This window comes from Eleutherodactylus coqui, chromosome 5, assembly GCF_035609145.1.
Source record: "Eleutherodactylus coqui strain aEleCoq1 chromosome 5, aEleCoq1.hap1, whole genome shotgun sequence".
NCBI lineage: Eukaryota > Metazoa > Chordata > Amphibia > Anura > Eleutherodactylidae > Eleutherodactylus > Eleutherodactylus coqui.
This window is the reverse complement of record NC_089841.1, coordinates 247,449,499-247,471,451: the sequence shown is the minus strand read 5'-3', so window position 1 is coordinate 247,471,451 and position 21,953 is coordinate 247,449,499. Positions and strand designations below refer to the sequence as shown.

General features: G+C 41.4%; 1 protein-coding gene across 3 annotated transcripts in view; it reads left to right on the top strand.

Moving 5' to 3' along the window:
* Positions 1 to 21,953, top strand: part of PALM2AKAP2 (PALM2 and AKAP2 fusion) — a 251,641-nt gene that overhangs the window by 108,770 nt on the left and 120,918 nt on the right. For 2 of the 3 annotated variants that reach the window (XM_066604443.1, XM_066604442.1), the window contains exon 7: positions 4,161 to 4,862. The exons of the other annotated variant lie outside the window; for it this stretch is intronic. In XM_066604443.1, the coding sequence (XP_066460540.1) occupies positions 4,161 to 4,862 (702 nt within the window). The remainder of the gene's footprint in view (positions 1 to 4,160; positions 4,863 to 21,953) is intronic. 3 annotated transcript variants of the gene reach the window in all.

The window sequence follows — 21,953 nt, the reverse complement described above, 5'->3', positions numbered from 1 at the left end:
AACGCATTGTTAATGTTTCAGAAAGATTGTAAAACAAGTTTTCTGGTGCAATTTATGCCAGAAAACCATTGTACTTTGATTAGTAAATCTGCCCCATAGTATGCCATTGAAGAAACTCTTTTTTGAGAAAATTCTATGTTAATTAATGACCATACAGAAAGTCTAATAGAAGAGAAATTAATACTCACTCAGTGTACAAAACAACTATACAATACAGATCCACTTATTCTGCATGTATGGTACTTGATCAGGGCTGGATTATCGGGCTTTCACAGAAGAACATGTAAGTCTGTATATAAAGAGTCCTTCAGAAATCTGCTACTAGACCTGATTACTAGACAAATATCGGACTAATTCCCCATTTTTTTTCTATTACGTTTTCTTGTGGACTTTAAATTCTATTTGCTTCCCAGCTCTGTGCGAGAACCAAGTGCCGGAATAACAGAATTTAGCAGTATTTATTATAAAAGGTTCTTCTGATCACAATAAACGGGAGGTTGCTGCACCTTGAAGTAAATGGGAGTTAGGGTGTTTTCACAGAGATCCGGCTCAAAATATCGGAAAAAGCGCTGCATGCAGTCCTTTTATTTTTGTCTAAAGGCTGGACAGCTGAGCGGAAACCGAACATACCCCATTATACTCAATGGGGTCCGTTTGGCACTGTTCAGCTCTATTCCCGAACGGAGTAGGAAAGCGGAACCCCGGGTGCAGATGTGAAACCACCCTAACATAGAGAGTCAAATGCTGCCTGGTTGGCTCTTCTCATAATTCCCATACATTTCAATGGAGAGGGTTGTATGCCAGCTCTCCATTGCACCTTATGAGTATCAGCAAAACACTTAGACTGCTGTTCTCCTGTTAGGTGAGGGTCCGGAGGCAGTTGGAAGAAAATCTGTAATTTCTCTTCATCACTTTGAGGCTTAGGCAAGACGGCTGGATTTGGGACCCATGCCGCATAACTCCTGACGTGTATAGACCTACTCCAACTCATTGCTGCTGTACCAGTGTTTTAAGTGAAAAAGGGATAATAATAATGATGATAATCAATAGTACGTTTCTGGTATTTTATAATACTATACGAAACGTGTGTCCTTTTTCTAAAACACTTTTACTTTTTGGGGCGTCACAACTATACAATTCTTGGAGGGTGTTTCTCTTTCATTTTCAATATATCGCAGAATTTTAATACTTTTTTTAACTGTGATGCAGCCATTGTAAAACAGACCCAAAACCATCATTTTCAACAGAATCCAGGATTAACAGCTGCGACGAGAGTGGCGACGTCCAAAGAACCTCAACCCACTTGCATGATGTAGACTTTAACTCCATTATTTGAAGACACTGCCTATTAAACCTTTTGCGGAGAAGCAATAAGACTTCCAATTTTGAAACCCTTATTGCCTCTCCATAGAAGGTTTAATAAGCACCGTCTTCAAGTAAGGTTTTTTGGACTTAAAGTCTACCTCATACAAGTGGGTTGAGGTTCTTTGGACCTCCCCACTCCCATCGCAGCTGTTAACCCCGTATATTATTCAATCATTGGAGTTGTTCACAATGGAACCAGGTGAGAATATGTCACCATTTTTTACTCTTCATCAAGAAGGATTAATCGGCTACTTTACTGCTCTCAGATCTGCGCCTTTGGTTTCTCTTTTGTTTATTTTTTTTCTATTTGGGTACTTGAGGAATCATTGCAACAGAATCTGAAATGTACCTGAAATCCAAAGTGTTAGAAAAAATGCCTAGTATAGTAAATGCAGCTAATGGAAAGCTGAAAGGAACCTGCCTATTAAGTGATTGCAGTGGCAGCTTTCTATGGTGATACAATGTTTCTTCATTGTGTTCCCGGCTGTAGATAATAGTCTGCCTCCTGCTGTCACACGCTCCCTTCATGAAATCCATGCTATTTTTATGTGTTGTAGCCTCCCAGGCTTGGTTCATTTGCTGACCTGAAATTCTTGGTCTGGCTTTTGGATATCTCTATATGATCTACATTTTTTGTGCCTTTGTTCCAGACAATGGATGTCACTTACGTTTATCATCATCTTGTGTCTTTTCTCCAACATGTCTGTTTCTCTAAATTTCCTGAACACTAAGGATGCATTAAAGGTTCCTGCACTGACCTGCAGTGCTTCTCAATGGATCAATGGCTGGGATGCTTTCCTGATATAGCAAAGATGGGAATGCCAATTGTGAGATGAGGCAAAAGGATTCTATCACATTAAGTGGCTCATCTGAACAATTGGGCAGAACTGATAGCGTGGGGTACCAGTTATCAGCCTCCGAACTACTTTATGTCTGTTGTACAATGTTCTGTCTTCACACCTCCTCTTACATCTGCCACCTTCAGTATCTGCTACTTGTCCACCTGATAGAACTCATTGTTTCCCCTTAATAATGTATAGACTTTATCATTTAAAGAATTAATACATCATTTTAGCTAACTATTGCCAGAAAAAAATAGTAGAAATGCCAATATACTGCATATAAAACTGACACGATGGTTCAGGCTTAACTTGTGAGTGAGTAAAGAAAAGCTAGGAAATATCAGGAAAAATAGTATCTGATAACGGGAAGCACTGACAGTGGATCTTTTGGTGGGCCATTACATATCATGTTTTTTTTTAAGTCAGTTCATTCTTCCTTCCCCAGAAAAAATGAGGTACCACCTTCTTCTGCCCCAAAGAATATCTGCCCAGGCATCTTTTGCATTATGTGATCTTTTGATGCCCCATCAAAGCCGAACTACATGGTGCATTTACACTCCTTAAATGAAGTGCCAGTCAGAAGGTCATCACTAGTAAAAGCCGAGTAATTAATAGGGACTATATGTTGTGCCGATGTAAAGGGCCAGTCCTAGCTCTCTGTAAATACTTTACTGTATGATTATTGTAGAATTAAACGTCATTTAGTACCGTCTACATCTGCTCCCGTCATGACCAGATGCCCTTCACAGAATAGACATAAAGAGTAAAACTTCATTTTATTAGAATAGTTCAAGAAAGTTTGGTCCTATATCCTCCAACACCAGATGGAAGAGAACCACTACCCATGGGGAACCAGTCTTTTCTGTCCTTTTGTCTGAGTGTATACACTTGCCTGTCTTTTTTTGACTGGTCGTATCTGGTCCGCACCAAGGGACACGGCTCGGCTGATTTGATGTATTTGCCCTGATTTTCTTAAGCTATTCAAATAAAATGTAGTTTTAATCTTTAGGTCCATTCTGTGAAGGACTTTTAGTTCTATATAGACTTTGTGACGAAACATCATGACAAGATGCAATGCAAAGCGCCATAAGAAAAAATACGATTGGCAGACTAGCTTATACGTTGAGAATGTTAATTCTCTAGCTAGGAATCTGAGTACAGTATAAGGTAACCTTAATACAGAGTTCTTTTACTGGTATAGCTCTGATCTAGTAATGTAGCCATTTCACAATTTGATCCTGCAACCATGAGACCCACCATGCTTTACACCTAAAATGAGCCAGCTTCCCTACAGTATGGTCAGAACCTTGTCACTATTACCAGCATCAATAGACATATGGTTGTCCTCTAACACCATCAGTATGCTTGAAGAATTGCGTCACCCAAGGTGGTTTTCAAATTCCCTGTGCAAGATATTCATCAGAAGAAAGGGAGCAACAATGTATCTAATCTGTGTAGTGTTACCATCTACCCCAAGAAATGTCACCACTAGAAATCCGAATCAATACCATAAATGACCTCTTGATCTACCAGCAGATTTCCTATGACTGGGTATTAAAATTCTTTAAAGACTATCTAAGCCCCCTTTGCCTTGTTGGTCTGATTCTGGCGATCTAGTATGTTCCCAATTGTGCATTGAGCCAAGGATTGCATGTCCCAATCTACAGACTGTTCCCCATCATGTGGCAATATCACGTTGCTTCTCATCTGAACTCGTAAATGTAACAATTCACAGTTGATCTGTTATTTCCTATCAATGTGTCTGTCTGATGTGTCCTCACAAATAATAATTTTGGGTTTAACCACCTTTCTGTCGAGCAGATTCTTAACACACCGTGCTTTTTATGTAATGATGTTGTAGTAGTAGTGCACATTACAGTCTATGTTTGCCAATTAACCATTCACTTGCTTTATGTGTTGTAACATACACCTCCTTTCTTGTTTCTGTTTAAGCATTGTACGCCATGGAAATAAATGTGGAGAAAGACAGAAAGACAGGAGAGACCAAGATTCTCTCTACAGCTGCAATTGATCCAGAGGTGGTTCAACAGAGAGGAGTAAAGGTCTATGATGATGGTAACAAAGTAGTGTATGAGCTCCACCATTCAGGGGCTGTGGTAGAAAACGGCATCCATAACTTAAGTACAAGGGATGTAGACGAACTTATACACAAATCTGCACAATCAAACGTAGTAACAGGGCAAAGCACATTACGTGACAGAACTCTAATCACTGAAGGAATCCCTAGTCACTTGAAGGAGCAATTGCATTTTAAAGAAGCTAAATTAGAAATGGTGCACAAGTCAACCAAAGGGCTTCCTTTAAGACCCGGACAGCAACATGTAAGAAGTAGTGGAGGTGATGTGGCCGATGCTACGTTAGAACAACCAGTGACTATGATCTTCATGGGCTACCAAAATATTGATGACGAGGAAGAGACTAAAAAAGTTTTAGGCTATGATGACACCATCAAAGCTGAGCTTGTTCTGATCGATGAAGATGATGAGAAGTCATTGCGGGAGAAGACGGTCACTGATATCTCCACCATGGATGGCAATGCTGCAGAACTGGTCTCCGGCAAGCTTCTCACCGAGACCACAGAGCCCTCCTCTCCCGATGGCAAAGAGGAAAGTCTAGTCACAGAACCAATAACAGGTACAGATAAGAAAGCACGCTGCAAATGCTGTGTTGTCATGTGATTACTCTTCTCTTTTTAGTTTAAACAGCACAGACACTGCCAACTTTGTATCACATTACCTTAGTGCAGCTGTACAATACTGTGAACCGGGAGTGGATACCTACAGTGCATTGGTGGCTTTAGTTTGTTTGTTACATATATATACACATGAACCATTTTTATCATGTATGACATCTGATGAATGAAGACAGTTGTTAAATAGGCGCATAGACATAACCATAAAAAAAGAGGACAAACAGGTGATTATAGCCAGCCATTTTTACATATAGGAAGCCAAACCTATTGAATAGTTTTGAAGTTCTATTAGAACGAAGGCACAAAATGCAGCCAAATGTAGTGAAATACATGAACAGCTGAGAACATGTTATATACAGATAGATGACTAATATGAGATAATACCAATGGAACACTTTAATATTGTGTTGTTTTACATTTATTTCTCACTCAAGTTTTATAGACTCAACAGAAAAAAAATAGTTCTATTATTGATAGTTTGTACCTGTTTACTTTTATGAAACCATTACGGAGGTTGTGCCTGGATGTAGTTGCTTGCCTTAAAGGAAATCTCTACCTCTGCAACCACTTTTTTTTTTTGCTCAATTCTTCAAAAAAAATGAAGCAACTATGCCAACAGTGTTGATTAGAAATATCCAACCGAACACATTTGTGTTAAAGCCGCTATACAGACCGACTCTATGTGGCATCATTGTTACAGACAGCAAACACATGCACTATAGTATAATCCTTGTGTCATATATTACTTCCTTTCATCTGCCCTCCCTGTACTGTCTTTGGGTCAAAAGAGGATGGGAGAAGATAAGAGTGAGGGTGCTTTTACACGAGATGGTCTGCCGGGCAACAGATGCCCCAGCGATTAGAGTTGTGCGAACACGCTCGTTCAAGTATTAGCATACTTGATGGTGCTCGTTACTCGAGTACCACGCCAAGTTAGACCCCTCCTGCTGTGATGTGCCAGTGTGCGCACGTCCACAGCATTACGTGGCTTGCTAAGGGATGGGGAGAGAGAGGAGAGGAGAAAAAAAAAAAGCTCGGCACCCGGCAGGTACAATACAAAAATCCTCGGGTCTCCCATTGACTTCAATGGGGTTCGTTACTCAAATAGAGCTCTCGAATATTACGAAAAGCTCGACTCAAATAACGAGCACTCGAGCATTTTGGTACTCGCTCATCTCTACCAGCGATAATCGTTCTGGCGCTTTTACGCAGGAACGAGCATCGCTGACTGAATGGAGGCGCGTCGTAAGTGAACAACTGCCTGTTTGTACGGAATGATCCATCGTTCAGTTTTCTACAAGCAGAAACTGAACGAAAAGCGAAAGACTTCTCGTTCGTCATTCAGGAAGACGCAGGGTTTCAAACGATAACTGTTCCGTGTAAAACCACCAGCTGTCAGCTCACACTATACACACAGATTAGTTTGCTGTCTGTAACCAGAGACACTCTTAATAAGCGCTACGCACGCCAACGGCTTTTTTTCTTAATATCAAGATTATTCACAAAGTAGTTTCATATATATTTTTTTAGTATAGATACATTTGTGCAATAAAAAATGTTGCAAAGGTGGATCTACCCTTTAATTCTACTGCTTTCTAGTATTGTTCTGCTACGCCAGTTATGTGCAATACCCTAGCATGTACAAATACTTCTCTTGGGTTTATAGGACCCACACGACCAATAAGCCGAACCACTTGGACTGTCCTTCAGTCTTGTACATGCACTGAAACTTTCAGCGGTAAATACGTTCTTTCAGCAACAACTCTGTAGTGAGAGTAACTTTTTTTAAATATTTTTTATTTTGCTTCTTTTAATTATAATTTGCCCCTTGTCCGTAACACAACATAAAGCATGTCGTTACATTGTAATAGAGAGAGGTGAAGAAGTAGTCTAGTTAGATAGAATTACGCACATTTTTCATGTTTTGTATGGCTTTTTATTGTCTTCTTCGGCTTTTGTTTTTAAGCACCAGAAGTTTGTTAGTTTTGGTTTTTCAGTTCAGTTTGTGTTTTTATGAAGCTCTAATTATATCTGTGCATACATATGGTCATATTTGGTTATTCATATACACAGCAGACTTTGAGAGCTGCTGTGATTAATTCTCTAGGAGTTTACATTCGTATACATTGTAACATATGCCGTGACATTAAACAGCTGGTGCTCAAAGAACTGTTTTCACAGGTCATGGACATAATTAAGATCCGAACGGAGTCTGAATGAACCCACCAGAACTTAGCGGTAGTCTTAAAACTCATGCCCATTAATTAGGATAAAATTGTAAAAAAAAAAATAAAATAGACTATAAACGTCAGTGAACATGAGTCTTAGAAAAGGACAACTGTTGTCTTCGAACTCTTCCACGCACCTTCCCTGAAATTTCAGATGCAAATGTCACAAAGGAATACAAGATTGTGAGTCCCAAATGTACTAATTGTGTAGAGCCTTACTGTATCTTATGTTATAAAGCACAATCTAGTCTTCAGTGATAAATAAGGTACATAGATTCCATTTGGTTCTTTTGCCCTTCTTCTCAACATCTTTGGTCTCTGGTTTCTCAGCGTATGCAGTGACAGGGGCCATCCTACTACTCGTCTGTATCACGCACCGACCACCTAGTGATGGCCACAGATAATAATGCTATAGACTGAGGGGTCACCAATGTAGACAGAAGGAGGGATCAACATGTAGAAAGGAGTTCTGAGTGATGGTGCATAAGATTTTATGTTATTGGGTTACGTAGAAATGGTTTTACAAGTGGAATTCGTTTTTCACATTGTATAGGGGATATTCTTTGAATTTTAAAGTTATCTAGATGGAGCTTAAAGTTTAATATTTATTCACCAGCTATGAAGGCAGTATAGTCCAAGTAAGTTGTCTTCAGGAAACTTCCACATGACACATCCAGTATATGGACCATAATGGTAACTTCAGGGAAGTCTACTCTCACATGCCCATTCGCTGTTGGCAGTATGTCCTACTCTGGGGACCGTGTATGACCTGGGAAATGTGGCTTGTTTTCTCGATCACCCTTGAGGGTGTAGATGCTACTAAATTCTGTGGTTAGTAGAGTTGTGTTACTCCAGGCATTAATATACAGTTCAGGGAAGTATAGGGCATATACGCCTAAGCACACACCCGAACACTAGAGTAAATGGCTAACCCTATACAAGACTAAGATACTTATCATCTACATACAGCTAGCTGGTGTTATCAGTAGTGTGCGGTAGGGCGGTTTCAAATCTGCGACAGAACCTCGGTCACGGATGTGGCTGAAGATTCCAGAAGAGAAAGTTCTGCATACATAGCTCTTTCTTCCTTCCAAAAGGCAGCCAACTGGGTGGAAAGCCAGTGGACCTCATTAGAGTGATTGGGGTTTGCCTGACCCTGTTCAGTTCCGTCCAGAGACGGAGCCGCTTGGCCGTGGAGATTCCCCTTTCCTGCTCCATGAATGGAGCAGGAGAGCGGAATCCCTGCCACAGATGTCAAAGTAGTTGTCTACTAAGTTACAGTAGGACAAACGTCATTCACAAATGAAGTCTTGGCCCCTGGCAGTCTTCTCTTAATAGTGGCATTCCATATTAGCTGTGACTCGCAGACATAGGCAGTATTGTAGGATGCTTTGGAAGTCAAGATATTTCCAGCCGGACAGGTTTTTTCCATAAATATTTTTCCAACAACCTTGAAAAGACTTCCTGCTCTCATCCTCCTGTTTTACCTATCACCGTTTGATCAAACACATCTAAGACCTGCCTCATTTGCACAGAAACATCTTTTCAAAACTCACTCAGAAGATAAATACTGATGAATTATTTAACATGCTTCTAATATTCCCGCAGTTTGCTTACATTAGAACAGTCAAGCCAACTCTGTGCTTTATTATTTCACACCTGGGTAGGAAAATCACATTTCTCTATTTTCCAAAGCTCAGAAATGCATGCACCGTATACAAGCGTGTATGACAAAACTATAGAAGAATATATATATGGAGGTATTTATTTATCTGTTCGTTCTGTATGTGCTACACTTTATAACTGCCTTATGTTGAATGTAAATGTGTCGGTCACGGTGGGAAACATCTTAGATTTTTAGTAGTTTTGATCTCCCCATTGGTTAACACATGTTACTAGCTCATTACACTTCACGCCAAAAATGGAGACAGTATCAGTCAGTTTTGCATCCTGTGTAGATGTGAGAAGGCAAGTCTGGATAATCATAGCCACAACACTTAAGTCATAGTAGTCCTAATGATAAATGTGCCTATTACAGCTGACGCCCCTTGCACCTCCTGTTCGGAAGATCGACTTATATACCATTTTTCATTAAGAGGAGGATTGAATCTCAGCACAAGAGGAGATATTCCCTAATAAGTGCTATTTGAGGTCAGGCCGGCCTTTTGAACAAAAAGAAGCCTGGATCTCCCATATAGGATGTTCCGGGGGTCTTAATAAGTGCTGCACACAAATGCTGCCTTTTTAGTAGTCTAGTAAGTCTAGCCACACACGTAAGGAGCAGAGGCTACGAAGTCATTTATTGGAGCTTGCTTTGCCCCCTGGTAACTTAGATTTCTTATCCAAGCTTCCTTTCCGTGGCGTTTGCTGCACATGACAGATTTGAAACGGCATCATGAGAAGAGAACGCTGCCAGCTAACTTTTTCTTCATATGATCAGCAAACAATAAGCCATTGAAACGAAAAACGAGGCATTCTTAACCTCTGTTGTCACATTCACAGCCGGCGTCTAGCTAGGAAAGCCTAAGTCAATGTAAATCAGTCATATGATGTAGTGCCACTCCGATGTGTTAACTTGCTTCTTCTGTTCGTGTCAAGTGAACAAATGCGCTCTTTCTACTTTTGGAAAAACTGTGTCAGGAACTAATGTAACATTAACTTCAATACCAAAGCTCCTCTTAAAGGGCACTCGCGGCTTTTGTTTTTAGAATTTATTACCAGTTAACTTCTCAAGCTGGTCTTTTCACTTACTTGGCTTACGCAGACATGGATGTAAATTTCCAAAGAGTAAAGGGTTGCCAGAGACCCTCTTCTTAGTGAGAGACGATGCCAGACCCTTCTTTCCCCTGACATTTGCAAATGGGGGATCACATACCCAAAAAGTAGTTGGCAGATCCTGCCAAAAACATGCTGGTTGGGCCAACTTTTATCTTCTTTATATGGCCAGATTTACTTTGTACTTTACCAATGAGTTATGTAGTTAGTATCTTCTTGACTGTATTTGCTAACACTGTAAAGGTCGGTGGACTGTTCCCCATCAGCGGATGTCTGGCAGTGGCTTATTCCCCTCTCTAAGGAAAACACCTGCGTGCTTGGGAGTCCCTAAGATTAGCTGTTCTCTAAATGAGTGTTTGGATGACAGCTATTGAAATGTTAAAGGGGTCGGCCAGTGGGGAGATGAAACCCATAAGAGAGCTGACTGCATTAAAACAGCAAGCTAATTCATACTTCCCTTTCCAATATCTTAGGAGCTCAGTTCCTCGACGCTCTGGTCACAATGCCAGAACATTATGGCGAATCACTAACCTCTGAGCTATCAATTCCTTTGACATCAGTGTAGCGGACTAGACTCCTTGCCTATAGAAAACATGGGCCGGTCACTCCCCTACCCCTCAGGTTAATTGAGATGATATGTGACTGCCCATCATAGAGGGATGTGAGACTCATAACGCTTATTCTATTTCCACATATAGAAGCACAATATTAGAAGCTATATTATTTTTGTAGGAAATGCTTGGTGTTTAATAACTATGTTTCATGCTTTACGCAGATCCATACATGGCAAGTACAGGCAGTAGGTATCTGAGAAACATACCTATTGTAAGACTTACCGTAAAACTCCAACCACAAGTATCTTAGTATGTTACTTTAGATCATTTCTTACCCTTTACAGTGTTGCGAAGGGTTAAGAATAGAGATGAGCGAGCACGCTTGGATAAGTCAGTTACTCGAGCGAGCCTCACTCTTCTCGAGTAACTGCATTCTTGTCCGATCGTGCTCGGGGGTCGGCGGGGGGGAGAGATCTCTCACACTCTCTCCCCCGCTTCTCCCTGCTATCCCCCGCCGCCCCTCCGAGCACGCTCAGACAAGAATGCAGTTACTCGAGAAGAGTGAGGCTCGCTCGAGTAACTGACTTATCCGAGCGTGCTCGCTCATCTCTAGTTAAGAAACATCCTTGACTTTGGTTTACCCAAATCAAATAATACATAACTCTGGTTGAGAGCCGCAGCGCAGTAAAAAGGGAGTCGGCAATAAGTTCCAATACCGCATCTTACATCGTTTCCCATAACCACTTATGGAGATGGGATTCCCCAATATGTGATCCTCACTGATAGAACCTATACTGAATCCATAGGGTAAGGAAATATATACTTGGCAGTGAGATTGAATAGTTTTGATTTATTTATTGGGCTGTAACTACAGACATGAATTGGGTTATAAGGAGCATTCAGTGCAGATTTATTTGGTATGGGCCCAAGAACCTGCAAAAAAATAGCAAATACTAAACAACTTGGTTACACAGTTTGTTACAGTGAATTAGTAACTTAAGTTTTTATTTAAAAAAAAGTGCAGAAAATCTTTTGATACGGTTTATGAGTTACGCATATTTTTCTATTTTGTTATATGATGTGATTACACTTGATTGACATTTTAACTGCATTTGTTTACTCAGACGATCTTTTTTTCTCATAGTTTTAGGATGTGATCATTTTGCTTTACTTTGACACAGGGTAGAAAATGCCCGGCTTTAACGCCTCTTTCTATATCTATAGCTTATATTAACATCTGTGTGGATGATTTATGGTACGTGTTTGCCTATTAGATTTTTAATGTTATTTCAATTAGAAAAAAAAAGTACTGATTACGGCCTATTTTATACTATATACTCGAGCATTGTTTATTTTCCTGTATCTTTCACTGCTTCTTCTGTTATCCAGTTTTTTTTCTAAATTCTGTACAAGCACAACATTCTCTTTGAAGCCTCATTTCCCATAAAACCGAACAAATACAAAGAAAGGAATTATTCTGATAAACAATACATAGAAGTTCAATAGAAGGATACATTTTGACAGATCGATTTTTCAGGTACTTAAAAAGGCATGAAATGTATTAAAATGAATGTATGTGTCCATACTGAATGGTAGCGCAGATGTAGCATGATGAGTAAATCTTCAAATCTATACAGCTCCTTTTTTTTTTTTAACCAAGAATCAAATATGGCCCCAGGAATCGTTGCAGGTAACACAAAGCAAGTATTAACCCTTTCAGCAAGTGAAGTAGGCCCATTTTGGATCAATACAGTGATCAACAATTTTGGCAGAAAGTCTAGCGCAGTCAGCTTGACATTAGATGGGTTTTCCCATTAGGATGAATTGTGATAAGATAAGCCTGACACAGATGTGTTGGAAGGTTCGGCGCTGATTCCCCAATGTGTCTCTGCTGTTTCTTCTTCCTTCTGTTGTTGGTAGCATCCACACTCGCCAGTTCTGTAAGTTGGTCATGTAAGCACAGTTTGATAATCTCCTCTGTTCTTCCTGCACTCCCAAGCTGTACTGATGCTTCTGTGCATGTGCAAAAAACGGCTAGAGCTCCTAATACTAGAGATTTGCTGAGGGGCGCAACACAGAGGCTGGAGGGGTGGGAGTGGGCATCTAAATGTTGCAGCACATGCAGCCTGCCTACATTTTAAGAGGAAGTTTCCAAAGTGACCACGTGGGTGCAAAAAGTTTTTTCTGCCCAAAAAAGGCTCATTTAGTGTGGTTTCACATCTGTGTCGGAACTTCTGGCCACAAAGTGGGCGTACCCTATTATAGTCAATGGGGTCTGCCCGGCACTGTTCACTTCCCTCCAGAGATGGAGCCATTCAGCTTCGGGGTTCCCCATTCCTGCTCCCTGGACAGAGCGGGAAAGTGGAATCCCCAGTGCAAGTGTGAAAGCAGCCTTAGTCATGTGTGGCAATACTACTTATACAATTTTTGCTAATGGGAAAACCCCTTTATGATGATGTGAACATTTTGATGATCTTTTACTCCGACCCTTCTCAATATATTTAAAGTAGAAGTAAAAGTGAAGACTATATCATTGTAATAATAGGGAAGGTCATCATTGGACATGTTCTCCTGGGAAGGTCATGTGACAGTTGCACTTCAACTGTCTCTTCACTTCCGTTTTACTTGGATCGGGTTATGTAGTGTAGAAGGGAATCTTCCTACCTAGAAGTCAGTTGGTATATACATCTTATTGTACATCATTGCTTGTATATAAAAGCATGCATTGTGCCTTATAATCATTCATATATTGTATATTAATATGTAAAACCTTTTCACAACGGCACTTTGGGGGAAAAGAATCACACTTTGCCCTTAATTTTATTGTCACAGAATGCCTTCCTCATTCAAACAGAAAACCCACATTTAACATATTTCATACTAGAGGCTAATCCTAACGGATTGTTGGGTACACCAAAATCTCCTAATTTGTGCCAAGGGTGTTCCTTAGAGGCAGCATGAAGCCCATCTCAGGTCGGTTCCAACTCCTTTCTCCGTGAGCCATGTGGACCTGCAGAGGGTCCTCCCTCAACAAGGTACAAGGTCCTGCCTTATATACTGGAATGTCTCAGAATGGGGAGTGTAGGGGTATGACTTGGCTCCAATGGGGGTCCACTGTTTCTGGATATGCCTCTTATTCACACTATGCTTGTTGCCTTCTATCATTTAGCAAGTACACCCATCTAGTAATAAGTGCAATCAAGTTATAGAACGTTTTATTGATGCAATTAACTATGCAGTCATGCTATGCTTCCTCCCACTTTTTCATTTCCCAGCTCATAGGTTTACATCTGTATGCTAAAAAGTCAGCCAATATCTTTAATCAGATGGCATTATATAGTTTACCATTGACTTGACATTATAAAAATGAGTAAGGATGTTGATGCACGGCTCAATGTGAGCTGGATGACGAGCGATGATCGAGGAGGTTGGCGCTCCTCTTAACAGGCCTTCATACAGGACGATTCAGAGGGGAGACAAACGATCATATATAAGATCGTCAGTCCCCCATACAGTTTCATCATTATTGGCAGCACACCCCCCATTCACAAGGGGAGATGTGCTGGGGGCCAGGATTAATTCCTAAACCAAGGATGTAATAAGCCGATGGACAAGCGATTGCTCATTCGTCTGCTGATCAGGTGCAGCTTCACGCAGCCCGATGATCAATCATTGGGCCGTCTAATAGGCCCTTAGGAGCAATAGAATAGACTTTCGAAGAAAGTATCAGCCATTATTACAGTTCTTAGGGTGAAGATTGGTAGTGACAATAATTACCCATCACCTCTGTATCATCATGACAGGAGGCTGACAGATTTTAGTAAATGTCATAGGATTCCTAAAGCGTATAGACCTATCTTAAAATCAACGACTCAGAGGATGTAATTGGTGGATTTCTATTACCAACCACATTTCTGTAGTTTGTTGCTCTATCGCACCATTAGATCAGTAGTGGAGTACCATGAGGATTGTGTTGAATATTTGCATAAAGGTTTGAGATGCCACCGTGTTCTCTATTTTCCCTCATTGCTACGTCTAATATGTCAAGATGATTTTAGGGGTACGGTCCCACGAACCACGGAGTCTGCACAGTTTACAGATTGACAGATAAAAACTCATTGCTGGTTCCTAATGGCCGCACATTGGGTAAACCTGCAAGACACTGTTGCCATGATCAATTGAGGCCGGGCTCACATGACCAGGTTGGGAGACCCTGCGTATGGCACCTAATTGTATTGCGTATGACCGTGGAGGAATGCAGGTGCTCATGGGCAGTGCAGATTTGTTGTTTGTTTGTATTTCCCGTGCCATCACATTGCATATGGGCTGCGGGTGTATCCACAGCCATAGAGCACAATGGGCTCTATGGTCGCGATTCCACAGGTAAAATAGATCATACAGCGAGTCTGAACCCTGGAGGCTCCGTTGCGGATTTCCTGCGAATGTACAGCAGATTTGCACAAGGATTGGTCCCATCGTCATTCAGTGGGACTAATAGTTGATGCTTGAACTAAGTGTCATGTCAATAAGAAAAATCAACCATATAATCACCTGTTAGTCTCCCGACGCATGTGAAGCGGTTGTGGAAACTCCATTCACATGTAGCGGATGAGGATTCCGATCCAACACGTGGGAACGTAACCAAAATGGATTTCTTTTTAAATTAGCTGGATTTAATTATCAGATTAGCTAAAAAATAATCTTTGCAGACGAGAAAAAGCGGTAATGAGTATTTTGATGGAGTAAGATGAGGCCCAACCAACAAATAGGCATCAGGGAGCAGCAATGATGAATGCTCACCATACAACAGTATGCATAGCAACATTTAATTAACAAAGGTCTTAATTAGATATTGGCATTCTATGTGTTTACATTGTTGAGTTAAAAGCCATTTTTTTATATAGGAAGTAGAAATACATGAATGATCAGAACACAATTATGTGACAAAGAGGAAGATATACCAAAAAGACATTGAACTACAGAGGGCTATTGTTTCCTATGCAGCACATAACTTCCACTATAGGCATCGGTCCAACCGAGCTGCATCGTACCGATAAAGTATCATCTATCCTTGAGGCCAAAGACAATGTTGTGCGTCTTATCACTGCTGTGTAGTGACTGTACGTCATGGGTGAGGCCTGTACCGTGTGTGACTACATGTATGTACACAAGTGGAGTGCTATCCTGTTATGTTACATACTGAACCTGCTGAAGTATCTGATAATATCTCATGTCATTTGTACCATTAAGTAATTATTTTGGGATTTTTCTTTGTTAAATTCACATGTAAAGGGAAAAAAACACACTGCCAGCGGCCCGCGGTGCTGCGATTGTGGCTTATCTATTTTCTCTGTATAGTATTATTATAGGAAATAAACTTGCTTTTCACTGCTATTGTCTCTTCTTTGCTTTTCTTCTCTTTATTACACATTCTCTAATCGCCATTCATCTTCCCTCGCACAGATCTACTTTGTTGTCATGACTCTACACCCTGGTACTAACCCAACAACTTTCTGGCTGTTTTGGGAATATGGATAAGTGAAGGGTTACTGTCTTTCTCCTGCAAGCACCTACTATTTTATTATGTTTAACCCTTTAGTGGCCACAATATGCCTGTTTACTGACTGCACTAATGGGCTTTATACCTGCACGTACATCTTTTTAAGGCGGTAACTTGGCTGACTACTGACAGCGGGGCAGTATTAGTGTACCTTGACGCCACCGGAAGCTAGGGGTTTGACAGGACGCCCCTCTCACACCCCTAGCTTCTGATAGGGTGAAGGGACGAAGGTCCTAGTTGCACAGTGTGGGTTTCTTACTGGCAGCGCTGCAGGCTTACGCTGAGGGTTACTATTCTGCTTAGGCTTATGTTATGACATGTAAATGCTTGCATGCTACAGCGGTAACATGCCAGCATTTACATGAATAAGTTAAGCCTAAACAGAATAGGAACTCTCTGCGTAAGCCTGCAGCACTGGCAGTAAGAAATGCAGACACTTCAGCATGTGTGCTTGCTCGTGGGTGGCATTTCAGCCATGGCCTCATGGGCAGCCGGCGGCTCATCCCTCCATCCTGGCCGCATTACTGCTCGCTGTGGGTCGCTCCCGGGAAAACCACTGTGAGTACGGCAGGCCGCCGGCTCTCCGCTCACCTCCGGCGCCAGCATCACTGGTGCTTCACTGCCGCTCCTGGCAAAGTCATTGCTGAAGTGGCACTGCGCTTGTGCAGTCATGGGATGATCCGCCGGCAGGGAGCCCTCTTGCTGCTGGAGTTGTGCGGCAGCAGCGGCTGTATGGCTTCTCTACAGATCTGAACACGCGTTCCAGGACCTGCTGCCGAGAACGCTGTCCAGCCAATCAGCTGCAGGGGGCATCACCCCCTGTCAATCTTGACTCCACCAGGAATTCCTGGTGGCGTCAAGATACACTAATACCCAGCGGGGCTCCTGCTCTAACTGCCAGGAACAGAGAAACCTCAGATTCTAGCAGTATAACCCAGTAAGTAAGTGAGAAGGGGAAGAGAGCTCCTCCTGTCACTCATTGGCACCCTGCAATGTGATTGCAAAGTACCAATTGGTTCCTATGGCAGCTGGAGGCTTGGCAAAGGGCACCCAGTCTGCCATGTAACTCAGCCGATTGGACCTTGCCATGTAATGAAATGCACTATGATAGTGATTGAAAAATCACACCTTCAAGTCCCTTACTGAGGCAAAAAATTGTCAAGAAAGTTTAATAAAAATTCTAGTTCTTAAAAAAAAAATGCATTTTTTCCCCCACCAGAAGCTCATTTAAATAAATAAAATGTGAATTTTTTTTAAAAAAAAGCAATACATAATAGCTATTACCGTGTTTAAAACGACCCAAACAATTAAAATATTTTGTTATTTATCTTGCATGGTGAACATTGTAAAAATTATTTTAAACCGCAATTCCAGAATTGCTATTTTTCTTCCAAGAAATGCAATATAAAGTAATACAAAAGTCCTCACACAGCTCTGTTGCCAGAAAAATAAAAATGTTATGGTTCTTAGGGCTAATTTAGACAGGCTTATATCGGTCGGGTTTTCACGCCTGGCTGATATACGCTGCCTCTCTCTGCAAGGAGAGGAGGCAGAACGGGATGGGAGCTAGTGCACTGAACTCCTGCCCCCTTTCCGCCCCTCGCCACTGTTTGCAATGGGAGGGGGCGGGGTGGAATTTAGCTCCGCCCCATACCACCCCTTCCAATGCAAACAGTGGTGAGGGGGCGGGAGCTCAGTGCATTAGCTCCTGTCCCGTCCCACCTCCTCCCCTTGCAGAGAGGGGTAGCGTATATCGGCCGGGTGTGAAAACCTGACTCATATACACCCATCTGAATAAGCCCTTGAATACAATTTTTTTTCTTTAAAAATGTGTCTTTATTGTGCTTTAAGTAGCAAGAAATAAAATAAAATCTGTATAAACTTGATATCGCAGTAATCGTGCTGACCCACATAATTAAGGTATGTTATATTTACTGAATGTCGAACACTGTGAAGACAAAACTTAAAAAACAATGGCGAAATTTCGCACCCCACCCGCCAAAAAAATAAATAAAAAGTTTTACAATCCTAAATATGTGCCCCAGAGTGCTGCCATTAAAAACACAACTCGTCCTACAAAAAAATCAAGCCTCCTTTAACTGTAAACAAGTTATGGCTCTTGCAATGCGACAATAAAATTTGCTTGGTCCTTAAAGCACTAAATCGGCTGGTCACTAAGTGGTTAATTAAGACTTTTTTTAAAAATTGGTTTGTACCATAAAGCAGATTATTATCCTTTTGCATGGATACTCGGATTTAACTGTTGATAGACCTTTGGGACAATGTCAACAAATTGTCCTCTAGTTCCATGGGACAAACATCAGAACAAGAAGCTGCAATTCATGAAGTCTACAGGGGACAAAAGTTTTTAGATTTTTTTATCTACATGCTGTTGGCCTGTGCAGGTGGCTCTATGGACAGGGATCTACGGGACTTAAGTATGCCAGATATTTTGTCTGCATTGGACATAGTGAGCGTACGCCGTCCCCTCTTGTAGCGGTAGTTGTCCTCCAATAAAAAAGTAGGAAAATCTGGCCCTGAATACACAAAGCACAGTAAATAGCTTAGCGTTAGATGTCAGATGCTACTATTGTTACTTGTTCATTCTTGTAGTCTGGGGCATGATGTCATTCGTTTCTCCAAGTCTGTGGGATAGAATTTATGACACTGAACAAAAAATGTAGCCGTGTTAAATATCATGCTTGTATAGTCAGCATACCAGAGCCTTATTTTATGACTGACGCTTAGAATCGGTGCTCTGTGAGGACAGTAATTATGGTATCGGGCATTTAACTTAAAGCCCTGATACCAAGACAGAGAACTTAACTAATTAACAGTAAGCTATGAGAAAAATGATGTTTGTTCATGTGCATCGAAGAGCCTTTAAGGATCCATTTTTGGAAGTTCCCCTTCATAGAGCTGAAGCAGGGGAATATAATCGTATCCTCTAACCATTGCTATATATGTTACGCCCGTTCCAGCAATGGGTTGAGGCAGAGGAAACCCCCTGTGTGATCATTCATGTCAGCCTAGCTGAGAGGGGAGCCGTAATGATTCCATTAATGACTAGACAGGACATAAGCGCTCCGGTTCAAGTGTTTGAGGAATAATGAAAGTGAAGGTAAGTGGTAGCCCAGAATTTTGAAAAGTCAGAAGTCTTAATAAAAGTTTACTTTTAGGAGCAAGAAGTAACTTTGGCAATATGCATTAAAAATATTACTGCTACCAAGACCGCTGAAGTTACTTCTACTTACGGAGGAGAACAATGACCAAAGCTTTGTTCTGACAATCTATAGGGTAATATTAAACATAAGCTCAGCACCATAACTGCATAATGGACAGTTGTTCATTCAATTGCCATGTGTCCCCCATTCCTCACTAACCTCTATTATTCCTATTTACCATACGTAGTCTGTACTTCTCTCCATCCCATGCAGTTCTCAGTGTTGCCCTATAGCGTTATAGCTCCATCCCTCACCTCTGCTTACAGGGCTGCTGCCTGCCATAAATTCCTGGCCAGTCTCTAAGGCCCAGTGTCCACAGGTGGATTTGATTTGCGGAATCTACACAGCTCACCCACGCGGAAGATCCGCAACTCCAAGTGCCCATAGGGAAGCATTGGCATCCGCAACTGAATTTAAGCATGCGGATTTGATTTGTGGACCGGATGTTGCGGAAAACAAATCCAGCGTTCTCTATCTCAGTGCGGATTCTGTGCGGAGGGGTTCAAAAGAAGTCAATAAGTGCGGACGATCCACAGTGCATCCGCCAATACAATGTTGGATGCACTGCGGATTTCAAGGGTAAAATCAATTAGGGAGCTGGGGAAAATACTTGGAGGTGGGATTGCATTACATCCGCGATCTCTCACAAATGGTTTCTGCAGGACTCCCACTGCTGAAATCCGCATGCGGAATCCGATCCGCCCGTGGACGTGCAGGCTAAAAGTAAGACTTTTTTTTCCATTTCTGTGAAAAAAAATTGTGTCCATGATTTTTTGGATGCTGTTGAAATTTCAGTACGTAATTTTGATGAAAATCATCATTTTTTTTTTTACAGCTCCCAGTATTTCTGCGTCAAAATACTTTATTGAGGTATCGCATGAGAGGAATAACAACTCAAATCCCCATGCAAGGGGCCAAAAAACATGAATACAATCTGTAGCTGCACATATCCATTTAAATACATAGAGGGGCGATGTCAAAGCTTCAAAACGGCCATAAAGATAGTTTTAGGATCAGGTAAGGCCCATTTACAGGGAGTGATGATCGCTCAACCGACAGTTTGACTGACAGCTTTGAGCGATCATTTTGCATAAACTATTAAGTAGCTACTCAGCTACCTAAGAGTAATTAAGTGTGCAAATGAAGCCTTTAGCTGAAAGCAGTTAAAAGCCCAAGGGCTCTTATCTGCTTTCAGTTCCTTTTGCTCTCCAAAAGGAAACAATGCTTTCAGCACTCCCTGTGGAGAACTGCTGATAAGGCTGACTATTTTTAGTTTGGCCTGAATTTAACAATCAGCTAGCAGTGCCTGAAAAGTGCACGATGGCTGCGTGTTTAGATGCAGCGATCGCTCAAATGATCGCTTTTTGGTGATTTTTGTGAGCAATCAGCGCTCCGTGTAAATGGGCCTTAATTCTTTTACAGGGAAAATATGAGTCGTTGTGGCATCAGATATGTCCTATGTAATACTTTAAAGGCCATTTCAGCTAACATGACCTGGTGACTCCCTTTCGATATTACTGTGCAGCAGTGATGCCAACTAATTAGGGTCATCGTGGTTTGCAGCTCTTATTCCCACTGCGTCATAAAAGGAAGTTTTTGCTCTGGTGTGTGGGGGGGCTGGGTTGATTTAAAAGTCAAGTTTAGTTTGCATAGATTTAGTTGGTACCTCTTTGCAGTGGGGAGAGTAAACAGATCTATTCGAAGTTTGTTAGGACACCTGCACCTCCCCACGTAAATACTTGCATTTTAATTCAGTTCAAATGTTTAGAAAGTCTAGGTTTACCCAATGTTGCCAAATATTAGCAGACTGGAAACTGCTCGGCTAACAATTAAGCAGTCTACAACAGAACCTGTTAATTAATTTCTAATCATTTCTAAACTTTATAGAAAGTAAAAATCCTATGATTCATCCAGGTTGGATGTCTCCCTGCTTCAAATGTTAATCTATCACAGTGCTTACATTAAAGCGGTTGTTCAGTTGTAAACTTATTGATAGCATCCTCAGCTTAGGTCATCCACAGTAGATCAGCGGGAGTCCATAGTCCAGGACCCCTGCTGATCAGCTGTTTGCCTGGCTGTTGCGCTTATACACTTAGCTGCTTTCTGTCCCCATGGCAGAGGTCCAGTTTGGTATTGCAGGCCAAGGTTGCATTTATTTCAATAAAAGCTTAGCCTGTAATACCAAGATAGGCCACCGCAGTGGGAACAGAGCTGTCTGCTTCCTGCAGAAAACAGCTCAGTGCACTGGCACAGCAGTCTGCCTGACAGCTGAACTGCAGGGATCCTCGCCAACAGAGCCCCAACAACTGGACAACCCCTTTAATCTTCATTGAAAGACATTTACACCTGGAAATTTTCTGCCATTTCCAATGTGAAAAATGTAATCCTTTCCCTGCTTAAATATACAACACAACCTCTTACACACACGCTGCTAGAAGAATTACCTCTTCTGGCCCAGACTTCATATTCCTCATGTTTTCTAGCTTTGACTCGGCACCGTTTCACTCCCAACATGTATATGTTTTTCAATGAGAAGTAGATTTAGCTGTTGAGATATAAATTGCCAGGGCTGTTGGCAATAAATATTAATTACCCTAAGATGCAGCACCTCTGGAATAGGTGAAATTTATGTGATTTATTCAATTACAAGTCATAACCTTCACACCATACTGGTATTACACTGGTAGCTACT